At 34.5% G+C, this 17,548-nt stretch overlaps 1 protein-coding gene across 1 annotated transcript; it reads left to right on the top strand.

Annotated features, from left to right (window-relative positions):
• The first annotated feature begins 7,007 nt into the window (after positions 1-7,007).
• Positions 7,008-16,849, top strand: LOC130657685 (pyruvate carboxylase, mitochondrial-like). Its single transcript, XM_057460693.1, has 16 exons — positions 7,008-7,527; positions 8,228-8,443; positions 8,554-8,734; positions 8,883-9,186; positions 9,589-9,751; positions 9,965-10,147; positions 10,286-10,510; positions 10,970-11,213; positions 11,313-11,548; positions 12,462-12,623; positions 12,801-13,050; positions 13,437-13,681; positions 14,316-14,495; positions 15,118-15,214; positions 15,703-15,995; positions 16,416-16,849. The coding sequence occupies exons 1-16, from the start codon at positions 7,171-7,173 to the stop codon at positions 16,665-16,667; spliced, it is 3,588 nt and encodes a 1,195-aa protein (XP_057316676.1). The 5' UTR covers positions 7,008-7,170; the 3' UTR covers positions 16,668-16,849.
• Positions 16,850-17,548: the final 699 nt, after the last annotated feature.

The following is a 17,548-nucleotide window of genomic DNA, read 5'->3' as shown; positions in this document are numbered from 1 at the left end:
TATAATACGTGCTAGCTATAGCTAGCTAGGATTTTTTCTATGCCCAAAAACTGGCCTGGTCAACTTAACAGTTTTTTGTTTATCATATATCCCAAATATGATGTTTTAATGTGCCTGAGAATGGTTGTTGGGTCTTGCAAACAACAAAGCTTGTGTGGCACATCCCTTCTTTAAAATTTAAAAGGCGTCTAAAGATGGGTCTAATATGGTATCCAGCCCAATCTTGTTACGCCTGGGCATTTTTATGTCCAAAGATTGGGAGATTGGGCAGTCAGAACAGCACGGTCGATGAAAACCGCCATTTTTTTACAAGAACTTTCGCCAATGGCCCGATCAATCCTGATAAACCATGTACAATATATAACGATATTAGATACACTTGTGTGACCATGGAATAATAAAAGATCATGCGTTAAACGCATGTGCTAAAAATGGCGTCATAAAACGTAAACAACAATAGCAATTAATAATCGAACAGCATAATCGTCCAGGTTGTGAAAACGTGCTGGAGTGCAAGTTCTTTGAGCCAATTATATTCTTACTATTATATATTATTACGGGCTTTACAAAGGTGTTTTAATTTAATTAATACGATGGACATGGACTGTATAAGGGTCAGTGCATTTGCAGATGACAAGATCTCTAAAAAGACCAGCTTGTTGTGAAGAAACTATCAAAATGTGTAGCTAGCTAGCTACATGAATTTTAGGCTAGCTGGAGCAGGTAGTTAGCTCTGGCATTCCTTTAATTTTTTCTGCAGATTCCCATCAGTTATCTAGTTATTTATGCGACTTTAACTGTTTTAAAAAAACTTACATTTTTGAGGTATTTGCATAAATTACCTGCAAGCCAATTTAGAGATTGACCATTGGCTGTATTTAGCTATAATTTGTATACAGAGTATGTGTATCTTTCCTTTGTTAGGATCACTGATCTGGTTGTTTTGGTTAGTGGCCAAGACCACCACAACTAAGAACATTGAACTAAGGCCTCACATCAAAGTTCAATAGAATTCATTTTGATGGAAACTTTATCAATTAGGCCGAAGAATTTGTACCTCAGCAGGTGTACCATGCAGGAAATTTTCATTATTCATTATTTAGCCCCTCTGCCTAGCTAGCTTGAACCCGAAACCCTCTGGACCAAACTGGAATTACAGCGCCGAAAGATAACCTCTGGAGACTGGGACATATATCCAAATGAGGCAAGGCTTGATCGCACAACTTTGTATTGCGCGCATTGGAACAAAAGCCCTTCAAAATTTAAATTAACACACTACATTACATTTGAAAACATTCAAAAAAAGAACACTTTTGATTGATTGCAACATCAATCGAAATTACGCAATAGCTTTTTCGAAATAAGATGCATTGAGTATATTTCATTTCTTTCTTTGTGGAACTGTGATGAATATGTTCATCATTTATGTATATTGAATATTTAATTATTTTATTTATTTATTTTTTATTATATGTTTTACTATAGCGGTTCAGTAATTTTTTCATGCATGGTTAAAGAATGTGGCTCAGGGGCGACTAAGAATCGGAGGGTCAGGAAATAAAGCATGACGACATCCGCTGTGATTCGAGTTGTTGTTGGAAATCCTCGGTGATGATGGTGTGGTGATGTGCAAAGAATGTCAGAGGGGTTTATTAAGATATTCTTTGAGTGATTACTTCATATTTTCATTCTCTGTAGGGAAAGTGAAGACAATAATGAAATTTTTAAAAACAATGACATTTTTCATGCGGTGGTAAATATATATGCGGGCGGCTGACGGTAAACTGAGGTACGACTTCCTTTGGCCCTAACTGTCCCTGTGTAAATAGAGCAATTCATATTTTGGAAGAAATTGCACACTCATTCAACATTGATACCATTTGCATTTTTTCAAAGACTTTGAAATAATGAAGCATAGAAAGAAATAATAAAGCTTACCTTTCACAAAAATACAAGCTGATTTCATTTAAAAGAGCTTGAAAGTTGTATAATAAATCCTTTTTTAAAAAAAACAAATCTCTTTTGGTTTTCAAGGTATATAAGTCTTGAAAGTTTAGCTAATTATGTGGAATTATAACATCATTAGCTAAATGTTGGGAATAATTGCTGATATATATACTTACTTTTAATAGCTTTTGAATCAATTCTTCAAGATGATAATCCAATAACTGTCTTTATTGACCTGCATGTCACCCTATCCAGCAGCTTCTTAAATACTGCGAAATCACATTTTGTACAATTTCTAACTTCTTTTTGTAAGCAATAAAATAATTTTACGCCATGCAGCGGAAGTGAGAAAGCTCTCAGATTCTAAAGGATGGTAGGTAAGGTGCAGATGTAGGGTGCAAATAAGCATTCCCTACCCAGGTGTGGGATAACAGATACTTTTATTCTATTGTGACTAAGGTTTGAAACCAAGCCTTTAATGATTTTCCAAACATAGATAATTCTGTATTGTTCACAACATCTTTAAAGTAAGTATAAATTGTATTTTCTGAGTGCATCCCAATAGTAAGAGAGGTGTTTGCCTTTAATTTTGCTTATAAATTACCACTGAATCAATTCTCTGTTGAATGATGCCAGCAGTGGTTGGACACCACAGCTGTGAACAATATTTAATCTTGAACAAAAGGTGTGTAGTATCCAGCAAGACAACTTCTTTCCTGTGTCAATTACACTTTGTATGTGATTTTCAAACAAAGCATTGTTTGTCATCAGTACGCCAAGACTTAATTTTTTCTGTGATAATTGATCCTGAACATGTTAGGAAGCTTGTGCATAGTTTCCAGGTATCATTGTGACCGTACCTAAGAATTTAGCCCAGTAATAAAATGTGTTGATCACCAGCCTCTAGTGAAGATCTTGGTGGTAGTAGCAAATATTCAAACTGCTCACTATTTATTTCAAATATAAGATGTCATGCATTAATTGCGATGCTTGCACTCTCCTACACCCAGTTCAGATTGATAATTATTAAAACCACTAACCTTTTGTCTTCTATAAGACTTTCTAATATTCTTCTTCCTCAGTAATCTTTTGTTCTGATAGTCTATAATCTTTTTGATGGAATCCAACAGCTTCTCTTGCTTTCTAATATTCTTCCTTGCTCAATAATACTTTCATCCAATACTCATATGCAATCTTTCTTGTATAACCCAACACCTTAGCTATATATACGGGGTCAGTGATATTGTCTTACTCTTTGCTCTATATGACAATAAATACATGTTAACACAGATTTCATCCATTGTCAGCTCTATTGTTGTTCTGTGTGTTTGCTATTGGTTCTTTGGTCGTTCTATAAAGACTGGTTTAATACAAACCAAGTTTGGTATTGCTCCATTAACACAGAGACTCTAGCAAATACCGGTTGTCACCCCTAGAGAGTATACTAAAATCGTCAAGAGATGATGTGGTGTGACAGGCTTTAAGATAATCTTTAATTGCCGTGCAATTAGATGAGGTTGATTTCTTACCTGTTAAGGGAGACACTCCGAGGTGCTCGCTTGCCCGAACCTTAAGATGACACGACGTCTCACCTATATAAGTGGCGTTGCAGCCACTGCAATTTGTAAATGACGCCTGACTTTAATTCTTTGGGCAACAGGTCTTTAAATATGAAGAAGTTAGATAAGCGAGTGTGAGTTCTGAAAACAACAGAAAGTTTACAACAATGCAAAGTAGATTTAAAAAGTTTTTCTAACTTCGTTCTCGTTTGTAAAGATGTTTTACCTAAAAAAGGGAGAACAATCAAAATGTTTTTCTTCTCAGCTGTGTGGGTGACTTCTTTGGTTTTGCGAGATATTGAAAAAAAGTGTTTTATGACCTTGTCAATAAATAGTTCTGGATAACCATTTCGAATAAAGATATCTTTGATTCTAATAACCTCATGATGGAAAATTGACCAACTTGAACAAATTTTAAAACAACGATGAAGCAAAGTATAAATTAAGCCGAATTTATAGCTTTCAGGAATAAAAGTATCAAAGTGCGTGTACACTCTGCTAAAAGTAGGCTTTCTATATATGGATGTAATAAACTTTCGGTCCACATCGCGAGTAATGGATATGTCAAGGAAAGATAATTTATTGCTCTTTTCCGTCTCTGATGTAAAAGAGATGTTAGGATGGCATTTATTCAAGTAATTTTGAAATTTTGGCAAGTGGTCCGGGGATGAAAACAACACAAAAATATCGTCAACGTACCTTTTAAAGTAGACGGGCTTGAATTCTGTTGGACAATTGTTCAACCAGTTTTGTTCATGATAGCACAAAAAAGCATTAGCAAATGTGGGGCCTAAGGGTGAACCCTTAGCCACTCCATCAATTTGTTGATAAATTTTGTCATTAAAAATGAAATATGACTCCTTGGTAGCTAGCTCTAAAAGAGATTTAAACTCACTTGTAGTTAGACCTTGACACCTATCACATTGATCAAAGACCAGGTTGGTACATATTTCTATCGTTTCATTTAACGGAATGTTGGTAAATAAAGAGTCAATGTCAAGGCTGGCCATATAGAGACTGCCATCATGTTGAATGATGTCTTCGGCAAAGGAGAATGAGTCATGAACTGTATATTCGTTTTTCGTGACATTAGATAACACAGGGACAAAAAACTTAGCTAACTTATAGACCGGTATACCAATAGCAGATAAGATAGGTCTAAAGGGTGGTCATCCATTAATACACTTTTTATAGACCTTGCAAAGCCCATAAAGTATACCAGGTTTGGAGCCTACAGGGCGAAATTTATTGTAATTGGCTTCACTCAGCCCGCCAGATTTTAAGAGAGCCTTATAAACATTGGTAATCTTTTTCTCTTGACCAATGGTAAAATTCAAAAGCTTATCAGATGGTAGACTGAGCTTTTTAAATTTGCTGCTGTCAGATAGAATTTCTTCCATTCTGTTGTTGTAGATGTATTTGTCAACTAAAACAACAGAATTACCTTTATCAGATTTTTGTACAACGACACTGCTATTTCGGGATAAAGACAATAAGGCTTGTGATTCATTATCACTCAAGTTACTATACTCATCTTTATTGTTATAAGAACGATAAGTAGATAATGCCATATCCTTAATCCTCATTTTGACGAAGTCAAGATCCTCATTATTAAGCAAATTGATACCCTGTATATCCCTGAAAAGAGTTTCATAATTCACGAGATAGTCACAATAATTAAGAGACTGAGGAGGTACAGAAAAATTTAAACCTTTCACAAGCAACGACTTCTCAAAATCAGTTAAGATATGTTTTGAAAAATTAAAAATAACAGTGTCAACATCATTAGTAGGTGGTTTTAATCTTTTCAAGTTCGCAATCTTCTTATCTTGAATTAATTCCTGCTTTTTAAGAATACGGTCGTTACTTCCAAGAAAAATCGAACAAACGTGTGCAAGGTCAATGACACTCAATCTTTCTTTCAAACACGAATATTGATTAATTTGAAATAACGATGTATATAATTCTTTATAGGAACATATTTTTTTAATTAAGCCTATAAATGTTTCTTAAAGTTTAAGGTAAATTAGTGTTTCAGTCTGTTGCTACCGTGTTTAAGCAACACATAAATGTAGCACTGCACTTTCCTTTGAGGTGCCTCAGATGATCATCATCATCATTCTCGGCTTAACGTCTGTTTTCCATGCTAGCATGGGTTGGACGGGGTATATTTATGACCCTCTTCCAATCTGATCTAGACTGTGTTAGATCTAAACTTAAATTCGTCCTATGTATCAAGTCTGTCCTTATAATCTCCTGCCAAGTCCTTCTCGGTCTGCCTCTGGGCTTTGCCCCAGGAACTATCAAGCCTCTACACTTTCTTACGCAATTATCCCCCTCCATTCTTTCCAATTATCCCCCTCCATTCTTTCTAATTCAATCTTCTTACCTGGATAACATCTTTAATTCTACGGATACTTAGCCTTCTTCTTAGCTCATCTGAACTCTTTCTGTCTCTCACACTGGCGTTACACATCCACCTAACCATTCTCATATCATTCCTTTCTAAACGGTCAAGATCTTCCTGCTTCACTTCTCCATATCCATCACTATTACTAATCCAAAAAAGTTTATACCTTGCCCTCCTACCTTCCACAAATCTCACCAAAGCTCCTCTCCACCTGACTTCCTAAACACACATATCAACAGATCTACGTTCTAACATTTCAACTACTTCACCTGCTCTACCTCTCAGAGTACCAACATTTACACTAGCCATCCTCAACTTAGTGTTATCTATGTTATCTACCTCCCAAGATGATTAATTGAATCTAGTCCACTTGGAATTATTGTATCCGTGCCATTTATGCTAAAATCACATATAGGAATTTTTTTAATTCTGTGTTGTATCATTAGTGTTATGTTGTATGGTGTCTGTGGTGTGTGGTTTGTAAAAAGTGATTTAGTAAGTTTGTGTATATTATTTTTTCTAATGTTTTATTTCTATGTGTTTCAAGTCGTGTTTTTATTTTACTGGGTTCCCTTTTAAATAAGTTTCTGTGTGTGTTCTTGTTCTTGTTTTTATAATTGTCTGTGTTGCTATCACCCAGTATATCACCCAACCATAATAAGTCTCTTTTGTGATCCTACTTGCAGTGCATAGTTTAATCACAGCTAATACCATGGTCATAATCACTATCACCATCTTCATAACTTAACTCAGAGTCAAAGTTTTGCCCCCCACCCCCCTCCCCCCAAAAAAAACAAACAAACATGACTACAAGCAAATAATTTGCAGAATTGAAATTTCATGGTAGAAACCCAAAACCGCAACATTTGCAAATTTTAGTGACATAATATCTCTTCTACTTCCTTATGATTTACTGTTTAGAAAATGTTTGAGAAGGAAATTCTTGCAACCCTCGTTTGGGGAAATTGGATTTCTGTTATACATCTTTCCTTTTTTAATCAATTTCCTTCTCTTATTATTTGCACAGGGTTGCTTATTATGCTTACTCTTTTAGGGAGTGGTTGCGATTTATTGCTCTAGTGTTATTTTCTTATTGATAGGCTTGAACGTGTACAACCTAAAGATTGCAATTCTCATATTTTGATGGTAGTATGAAGCCTTTTCTTTTTTTGCTTGTTTTCTTTTCTTTTTTTATGTTTTTATGTTCTTTTTAGGAAGACAATGATAATTATTTAAGATATATCGCTTGGAACTATGTTGCGTGTTCAAGTGAACAAACTCAAGCAAAATGTCTTCAGACAATTTGCATTTGATCGTAGCAGCAACTCATCATTGTTGTATTTACAAGCTGCTAGAGCTTCTACATCTGTAAAGCAAAAAAAACAAACGAAAAGCAAGATAAAGAAATTGCTGATTGCTAACAGAGGTGAGATTGCTGTCAGAATTGCCCGTGCTGGAACTGAAGCAGGCATTCGAACTGTTGCTATTTATAGCGAACAAGATGCAAAACAAATACACAGACAGAAAGCAGATGAAGCTTATTTAATTGGAAAAGGAATGCCACCAGTTGCTGCCTATTTAAATATACCTGAGATAATTCGTCTTTCCAAAGTAAGTGTATACAAGCCTGGCTAGAATTTTAGTATTTTAGCTCTTTTAAAACCTTAAAACATCGTTTTTCCCTATAGCAGCCTACAAGAGGGTTGCTATTTTGGTATAGGAAATAGTGTAAGTTCCAATCTTGTACACAATCTGGAATTCAAACCAATGTCATAAGGAGTTGTAAGTTTTATTAAGCTAGCCTTTTATTCTTTTTGTCTTCATTTTTTTCTCTAAATATAGGAAATCTTCAAAGCCTTAAAGGCAACCTGATGTATAAAATGATGATCTTAAAAAATCATTAACAAGTTTTTTAAATTTATTAAAGGCTTTTGTCGTTCTCAAGTTGATGTCATATTTAAGTAGCAGCAAATTTTGACATTTTCTGTCATCAGTAATTTTATATCTTTAAAATGATATGCATTCAAGCTTTATCAATGCATAGATATTATAAAAAGTTGAATTGTGTGACATTTTTTTGCCAAAATAACAAAAAATGGTTTGCTTGTCCCAGGCCTCTTATATTTTTGCTGATGACCCCCATAACTTGGGATTTAATAATTAATACTTTAATGCAATCTTGTATTATATAAATTTTACATCATTTTGTAGATTTTATATTTGTGTTTTTTAAATATTCTAATTTTCTTATCCAAAATCGTCATTTAGAATATTTTTTTATATTTTTTTATCATCTGTTTTTCTATTTTAGGAGCATGATGTAGATGCTATTCACCCAGGTTACGGCTTCTTATCTGAACGCTCGGATTTTGCTAGAGCTTGTGTCAAAAATGGAATAAAATTCATTGGACCCAGCCCAGAAATAATTCATCTTATGGGGGATAAAATAGAAGCTCGAAAGACTGCTATTGCAAATAATGTACCTGTGATACCTGGAACTGAAACACCTGTTAAGTCTCTTAAAGAGGTAAATAAAAATACCTACTTTGTACTCTAGAAATTATGATTTCAGGAAAGATGTCCTTTTATGAAAAAATGTAACTAATTCATAGTTAATTGCTAGGTATTTTTCCTTAGGTGAAAGAATTTTGTGAACAGTTTGGTTATCCGATTATGTTGAAAGCTGCTTATGGTGGTGGTGGAAGAGGAATGCGTGTTGTAAAAGAAGAGAGTGAAGTACAGAAAATGTACGAATTAGCAACTTCAGAGGCTACTGCTGCTTTTGGAGATGGATCAATGTTTATCGAAAGGTTTATAGGTAAAAATGTCAGTTGACCTGCTACCAAATATTGATAGCCTATAGTAGAGAAAAAGTTCTGTCATTAATCAGTAAGAAATGAGCAATGCTGAAAAAATTGCAATAAATTTGCTGCAACAGATATTGAAAATACTTTATTTTGCACTAGAAAAACCAAGACATATTGAAGTTCAAGTACTAGGTGACCACTATGGTAATGTGGTGCACTTTTTTGAAAGGGACTGCTCTGTACAAAGAAGACATCAGAAAGTAATTGAGATCGCACCGGCACCTTTATTAGATCCTGAAATTAGAAAAAAATTAACAGATTGTGCAATACGTTTATGCACAGCAGTTGGCTATCAAAATGCTGGGACTGTTGAATTCTTACTTGAAGATAGTGGCGAATTCTATTTTATTGAAGTTAATGCACGCTTACAAGTTGAACATACTGTCTCAGAAGAGATCACAGGGTATGTGTTAGTAGAATCTTTTTAAATTAACATGGGCAGTAATACTTGTTCAAATACATGTTTTGGGTGGGTTTCTTATAAGAAAGATACCTTTTGAGTTCAGCCTGGATGTTCTTTACTTTACAGCGTGATTTTCTAAACGTTTTATTCCTTTAAAATGCTTTTCAGCTAGAGACTTTTCTATCTTTTATATACTTTTATATACATTTTTCTCTATCATTTAAAAGTACCTATAATTTCAGCCTCGAGTTTTTTTCCTTAAAAGATGTCTACAAGGTTTAGAAGTTTCGATTTGTTTGTACTGCATTTATTATGGTGTTTTTACTTCTAGGATTTGAAACAAATCACTACTTATCTGTTTTATGAACATGCCATCTCATAACTATATTATGATTTCCGTAGTGTTGATCTTGTCCGTGCGCAAATTGGTGTTGCTGAAGGAAACTCCTTGGAAGAATTGAATCTGACACAAGATAAAATTAAAGCTCAAGGGTTTGCTATTCAAGCGAGAATTACAACTGAAGATCCTACAAATGACTTTGTGCCTGATACTGGCAGAATTGAGGTATGTTTGGGCAAGTTAAACTTGATTAGTTTGGGCAAGTTCAACTTGATCAGTTTGTGCAAGTTAATTTAAATGGCTTGTTTGGCTTAGCAATAAAAATTTGGAAGTTTTGATTGTTTTACGATGGTGTTACTAGTTAAGTGAAACCTAACTGTTTCCCACTATGTAAGTTTTTTATTTTTTAAATTCTTTTCTTGTGTGTGCTTTTTGTAGGTGTTCAGAAGTGGAGAGGGTATGGGCATACGCCTTGACAGTGCATCAACATTTTCTGGAGCTGTCATATCTCCACATTATGATTCTTTGCTGATAAAAGTCATTGCTCATGGAAATGATAATAAAGATGCCGCGAATAAATTAGTTAGAGCACTTAAAGAGTTTCGTATACGAGGGGTTAAGGTACGTTACATTTGTCATTGGCACTGCTATGCCATTTAAATTCATGAGAAAACTTTATCTTTATTGTTACTCGGTTTCTTCTATGGAGATATTGTTGGCCAAGAATTGTTGCAAATATATATTTTAAATTTTTTTTAGACAAATATACCATTTGTATTGAACGTTTTGCAACATAAAGAATATCTCGATGGCTTCGTTCACACGGACTTCATATTTAGAAACCCAGAGCTATTGAATATTCGCCCTACTCAAAACAGAGCGCAGAAATTACTTCATTATTTAAGTGAAGTAATTGTAAATGGACCATGCACTCCTTTAGCAACCAATGCAAAGCCAGCAAAGATTGTTCCTCAAGTGCCAGAGGTAGCAAAAAGTTAATAACATATTTTCAGTTAATGTGCAAGGTTTTCCTGTATTTTCTAGTTGACAAAGAATTCATGAAACTGCTAAATTTTTTGTTATAAGCATAGATACACTATGCTTTTCCCAGCTTTAGAATGCTTATAAAAAGTCTTTCAGCATTAGCCTGGTATCGTCATACCGTTTGCACAGGATTTCCAACATTAAAATTTTTAAACAACATTCCAAGTAGTTTAATCCAGTGTTGATTACTAATGTATTGCTTGCAACTTGCATTAAAAAATTTTTAAGTTTCGTTTCCCTCACTTTATTTCAAGACGTTTGCATTTGCACATCAGGTCAAAATTTTATTAAGCTTCTGACGTTTAGCCAGTTTATAATTACACTTCAGTTATGATTAATTGTTATAGACTTTTCAGCTTTGGTATGCTTTTCATGCTTGACTTCACTCTCACACTTTAGGTTAAAAAAATTCCAGGACCAATAAGTCGTCCAACTGGTTTTCGTGATATTTTATTGACATCTGGACCTGAAGGGCTTGCAAAAGCAGCAAGACGAGAAGGAAATCTACTTTTAACTGATACAACATTCCGTGATGCACATCAATCCCTTTTAGCTACTCGTGTCCGAACATATGATTTACTTCGCATCTCACCATTTGTTTCCAATAATTTTGCAAACCTGTTCAGTTTAGAATGCTGGGGAGGTAAGAAAAAAAAGATATGTTATAGTTAAGGTATAGTTGTGGTATCTTTGGTCACTAAAGTAAATGGAAACTAATTCGAAATGTTTTTATTTTTTCCAGGCGCAACATTTGATGTAGCCCTGAGGTTTTTGAAGGAATGTCCCTGGGATCGATTAGAAAAAATGCGAGAGCTTATACCAAATATTCCTTTCCAAATGTTACTGCGAGGTGCTAATGGTGTGGGCTATAAAAACTATCCAGATAATGCTGTCTTCGAATTTTGTAAGCTGGCTCAGAAATCTGGAATGGATATCTTTCGTGTTTTTGATGCTTTGAACTACCTACCTAATCTCCAGGTGTGATTTCCAATTTTTACTGTACTTTGTTCCTATATGTGTTGTTCTAATTTTAGGATTTTTTTCATTTAGCTAGACTTAGTCTAGAACGTTTGTGGTTCTTTCTAATAAAATGTTTTGTGGGAAAAAACTTTGTGGTTGATTGAAAAGAAAGATATTTTGCCATTGTTTATTTGTATATATTTACGTCCAATACTGCAATACGCGATTTCTTTTTCATCTAGTTCTGACTAGTTTCTTATGATTTTTTTTTCATTTTTCCTTAGGCAGGAAGATTTTGAGAAACAATTTCTAATTGAAATCTTTCGCGTGAATAAACTTTTGCAGTTAGGCGACAGTAGAATGTTCTTTATTTACCTTTTTGCAGTAATAAACAATATTGTGATTTTCCAAAAACCGCATTACTTTCTTCCGCGAACACATTTTTCCCTTAGAGCAGAAGATGGCATTTATAGCATACCTTAATGGTACTAATTGTGGGAAATTAGGTACTCCCAATATATTTTTAAGACACTATTTGTGAAAATTAATACCTGCGAAAAAAACACACGAAAAGTCAATAACTCAGACCCACGAAAAAAATGCCAAAGTAAGTTTTCGTTTATTTGCTAACCCTAACTTTCTACAAACTCTTCGTATTTTTTGAATTTTGTCTTTAGACCATTACTAATTAGAATCTTTTGTGGTTAGGTAAATCTAACACAATGGAAATTAAGTACTCTCAAAATATTTTTCAAGACATTACTTGTGAAAATTAATTCCCGCAAAAAAAAACGCAGGAAAATCAAACTTAGATCCATAAGAATAAATATCATTAATATGTTTTAGTTTATTTGCTAACCTAACCTTTCTACAAACTCCCCCCATTTGCAATATAACAACAATATTTTAACCTCTTTACTTCACGATATAGCTTGGTATTGATGCTGTGGGGGAGGCAGGTGGTGTTGTCGAAGCTGCAATCTGCTACACTGGTGACGTAGCTGACCCAACCAAAACAAAATACAGCATAGATTATTATATGAATTTAGTCGCAGAACTTGTAAAATGTGGAACACATATTTTATGCATCAAGGTAGGTCAAATCATAAATCTATCCATGTGTGATCATAGAAGTGTGGATGGTGTGATATAACAAGAATGAAATTTATTTTTTAAAAGTCGCTGCATTCATATTCCACCTTGTTTCGAACATGAAACAACATTAGCTGCTTTTTTCTGTGTTTTCTATGACAGTTTTTACATTTGACAGGACATGGCGGGTCTTCTAAAACCTCAAGCAGCTAACATTTTAATTGGTTCATTACGGGCACAGTATCCTAAACTACCTATTCATGTTCACACTCACGATACTGCAATGGCAGGAGTTGCATCGATGTTAGCGTGTGCAGAGGCCGGTGCGGATGTAGTCGATTGCGCTGTTGATTCTATGTCTGGGATGACGTCACAGCCTAGTATGGGAGCGCTAGTTGCGAGTCTTCAAGGAACAGAATATGACACCGGTAAGATTAATATCTTTGTTGGTTAATTTGTATGCAACACTATGCTTCGAAAATGTAAACGATGTAAGAAAGTCCTCCTTTTATGTCGACTGAAGTTTTAAATTTGAGGTTGTGTAATTACTTCAAGATAAACCAGTAACTAGTGACTTTTTTCAAGCCAAATTGGCCTTAAAATAGCTAACTAAGTCACTTAGTGCCAACAAAGAGGAAATGCTTAAGCATTAGCAAAATTCCATCATTTCTGGATTACGAAAAAGGCGGAGGGTTTTGAAACCAATATTGGTTACACCTTTATTTTATCGAACATGGAAAACAAATTTATATTTTTTAATTCCAGATTTTACGACATGGTATTTAGACGTGAAGTAGCCATCTTCTTTGTTTAGGTATTTCACTTGACAGCGTATCACAATACAGTTCATACTGGGAGCAAACTAGATGTTTGTACGCTCCGTTTGAATGCACAACAACAATGAAAAGCGGAAATGCTGATGTGTACGAAAATGAGATACCTGGTGGCCAATACACCAACTTGCAGTTTCAAGCATTTAGTTTAGGGTTGAGCGATCAATTTCCCGAGGTCAAAAGAAAGTATACCATAGCAAACCAGCTTCTTGGTGATTTGGTGAAGGTAATGCTGACGCTATGTAGCGTACATGCTTGTTTTTATTTTTCAGTTATGACTATTTTACTTCCTAACCTCACTTTAACTGAGAAAAGGTTTCGACAATTTTCTTTTCATCGAATTGTCAATCTCGCTATGTTTTTCTTATTTATGTAATAATAAAAAGGAATCAATTACGAAGGAGGCCCTATTGTAAAACTTATTGATGTGGTATTTATATTTCGATCTTTTTTTTTAAATTTGAAATATGTGGGCGACATCAGGTGGATGGTTGGATATGGGAGATACAAAAATCGCATAACACCATGCGTTAACAAAAAGAACTTTTGCAGGATTTTCTTGCTTCCTAAAAGTCTTAAAAAATCCTTAATAATCCTAAATTTTCCTAAATTTTAGGGAACATCAATTTATCAAACTTTATTTTTATAAAAGACTTTCTTTGTGGAGTATAAGTCCAAAATATTTACATTCTGCTCATGTGGAAATAAAATTAAACCAATCCGGTTTGGCTTCCTTTTTTAATTTGTTTAACATCCTTGATTCTTTTGATTCTAATTTGCGCTTTCGCTAATTCAAATTCTCCTAAAAATCCGGTTTATATTCTTTCACAAGTCACGATTTGTTTCAAATTACTTCGCAGGTGACACCTACATCTAAAGTAGTCGGCGATTTAGCTCAATTCATGGTTCAAAACAAACTGGAGGCTTCCGATGTTGAGAACAGAGCTGACGAGTTGGATTTCCCTTCTTCAGTTGTAGAATTCATGCAAGGTCAACTTGGACAGCCATATGGAGGCTTTCCTGAACCGCTCAGGACGAAGGTGCGTGGTTCGAACAAATAAAATACAATGATTTTTTTCTTTTTAGTTATTTTGCATGTACCTGTATTTGTTTGGTTTTTTTCTCGCAAAGGTTTAGGTATTTTGGGGGTTTTACCTTGAGTAGATTAATTTTCGCGAAGACTTATTTTCACAAAGTCCAAAATAATACATATGACGAAGATTAATTTTCGCGAATGAACCATTTTAGGGCTTGTTGCGTATCTAGATTTTTTTTGCAAATTTAACTTACTTGTTGAGATAGGGTAGCCTTTAATTGAACTTGTTCATGCCACAGAGGCTTCCCATTATTAATATTCCCAAATTCCATTTATTTTATTGATTCTGGCATTGGAAAGCTTTTCTGGTTTATCTTAAATGCTGTTATTAAACTTATAGTAATAAATTAATTTCGCAAAATCAAATGTTTAGCTATACGCGCTTTTTCATTTATAAGAATATCAGGCTAGGCTGTGATTTCAGGTTTAAAAAATCTGTCTATTGTTTGGGACTAGAGAAATAGTTACCAACCTGGCTTGAATTTTGATTTGTTATACAAAAAGAGCGTCTAATGAGGTGAAAAAAAAGTGGAAGTGTTACAAACGTACTATTGAATTAACTCTAGATGTTGAAAGGAAAAGAGAAGTATGACGGACGTGTTGGCGAATCTCTTCCTCCTGTTGATTTCGAAGCGATGCGTGATGAGTTAGTCAAACGTTACGGTATGTTCGTGTGGTTGTATGAGAAGAATTTTTGTTAGAACATTTCATTTGAACTTAGAAATGCTAATACACCTTTCCTGAATTGGTTTTCTTTGTCGTACCGCTGCTATTTCTCAACTTTGTCAAACAAAATGAATGTAAATTTCGGAATCCTAACCTAAAACTTGATAAAATGTAAAATCTTAAGATTCTTACAGAAAAGAACCTGTTTAAACTGTTTTTTGTTACTTTTGTACTAATTGACCTCTGCTTCAAACTTATTAATACAAGTTGAAAATTAAGAAGACTTTGACCGTAACATTTTCATACGAGCAGCATTTTTATGTTTTGTTGTTACGAAGCTGACATCAACAAAAATTGACTGCGGATTATGCTTTGACTGTGCTTTATTTTTATACTTATATAAAAACGTGTTAAACAAATATGAACTTTGTAATGTGATCCCAGTCTTGCGTTTTGTTTTTACAAAGCTATATTTTTATTTTCAGGGGAAGTCATCACAGATAGAGATGTAATGAGTTATTGCATGTATCCTGACGTATTTCACGAGTTTGCTCAATTCCGGGAGGAATTTGGTCCGGTTGATGGCCTTCCAACGCGACTGTTCTTCGCTGGCTCCGATTTAGGAGAAGAATTTGAAGTGGAACTCGAAACTGGAAAGACATTGCACCTCAAGATTATTGCACTTGGCGATGTCGATAAAGACGGTAAACGAGAAGTGTTTTGTGAAGTGAATGGTCAACTGCGTACATTTTTGGTGGATGATAAGAAAGAAGTTGGGGTAAGAATCTACATTAATATTAAAGCCTTTTTAGTAATTTTTTTAGACGATGATGACTGGCCAACATGCTTGGTTGTAGAAAAAAGGTCACCCAATGTTTAACGCGATGAATTTATTTTTGCGGTCAGCATTTTTCTGGAAAATGAGGATGATATAAGTTGTAATGTTGTAACCGTAACAGTAAAGTTCTGATAGGAGAGGTGAAATTTTACGGAATTTGAAAAATTGCTTTGAATTACTTCCCCTATCCGAGATATTGGCACCCAGTGGGCGGCAAAAAGTAGATCGATAAACGTATACATATGTTTTAATAGAGTCACATGATGTGCGGCATTTAGTGATTTTCAAAGGAAGCCTTTTAGATATGTTAAACAGCTGTGCCAATGCATTTTGCTGTGAATTTGTAACTTTTTTTTTTAGAATGTGGAACGTAATCCTAAAGCAGTGAAAGGTGTCAAAGGATCAATTGGTGCTCCTATGCCAGGAAAAGTAATCGGAGTACGTGTGGAGGAGGGTCAGACTGTTAAGAAAGGCGATCCGGTTGCTGTTTTAAGTGCCATGAAGATGGAGACGAATGTGACGTCACCTATTGATGGTGTTGTTTCGTCAATATCTGTCACGACCGGTATGACGTTGGCTGCTGGTGACTTAATCGTGACAGTGGAACCATGAACGATACAAAAATGACAGAATTATTTTTTCATTATTTTTTGTTAGTGTTGTGTGACATTATATCTCGTGTAGTTTTTGTATGTTTTGTGTAGGTTCGGTTCATTATTACTCATCTTAGAAATTATAATAACATTCAAAAAAAATGTATATGATTGTTTAGGTGGAACAGGTTTTAAAACCCCTTTTATACCCTTTTTACTCGCAAAAACTTGGCAAATGCACCGCAGAATGTCCAATAATAATTGGGCATTCTGCGGTGATTGCAAAATAACGCGGAACCGGTGAATGATCTTTCACAAAAAGGGTTGTCGAAAGTTATACATTTTTTTCAAAAAAAGTCCCGATCTCCATAAAATTCGAACTCATTTTCGATTTTCAAGATAATTTAATTAACATTTTATTTGGTACGTGTTTCCTGTTGTTAAGGTCCATGGAGTATGTGTTACTTAATTTTAATGAGGCGATTGGCAGCTTCTAAATACGTTGAGCATAGCACAAATGATTGATTGAAGCGGACAAAACGTTTTTGAACCTTTTTCTTTCATAAGAATATGTTTTATATAAGAATATTAGGCTAGGACTTAGGTTAAAATTCTGAAAAATTATATACAGGATATTTTTTTTTAAAAATGCGTGTGTACAAAAACAGAAAATGGGATTGTTTCGAAAAATCTTGGTGGTATAAAATCTACTCATACGGCGTGACCATAAAATAGAAATGTGCGCATGCGCTAAATAGATACCTATATACACACAATCTGCGTGAATAAGAAGCTGTTCACATGGGAAATATTTCCTCGGGAACTGGGTAAATGTTTTAGCATGATATCAAGTCAAGATCTCGGGTTGTTAACAAACTCTTAACAAATTTTAGTTGCGTT

Source organism: Hydractinia symbiolongicarpus, chromosome 9 (assembly GCF_029227915.1).
Source record: "Hydractinia symbiolongicarpus strain clone_291-10 chromosome 9, HSymV2.1, whole genome shotgun sequence".
Taxonomy (NCBI): domain Eukaryota; kingdom Metazoa; phylum Cnidaria; class Hydrozoa; order Anthoathecata; family Hydractiniidae; genus Hydractinia; species Hydractinia symbiolongicarpus.
This window is presented reverse-complemented; position numbering and strand designations above follow the sequence as displayed.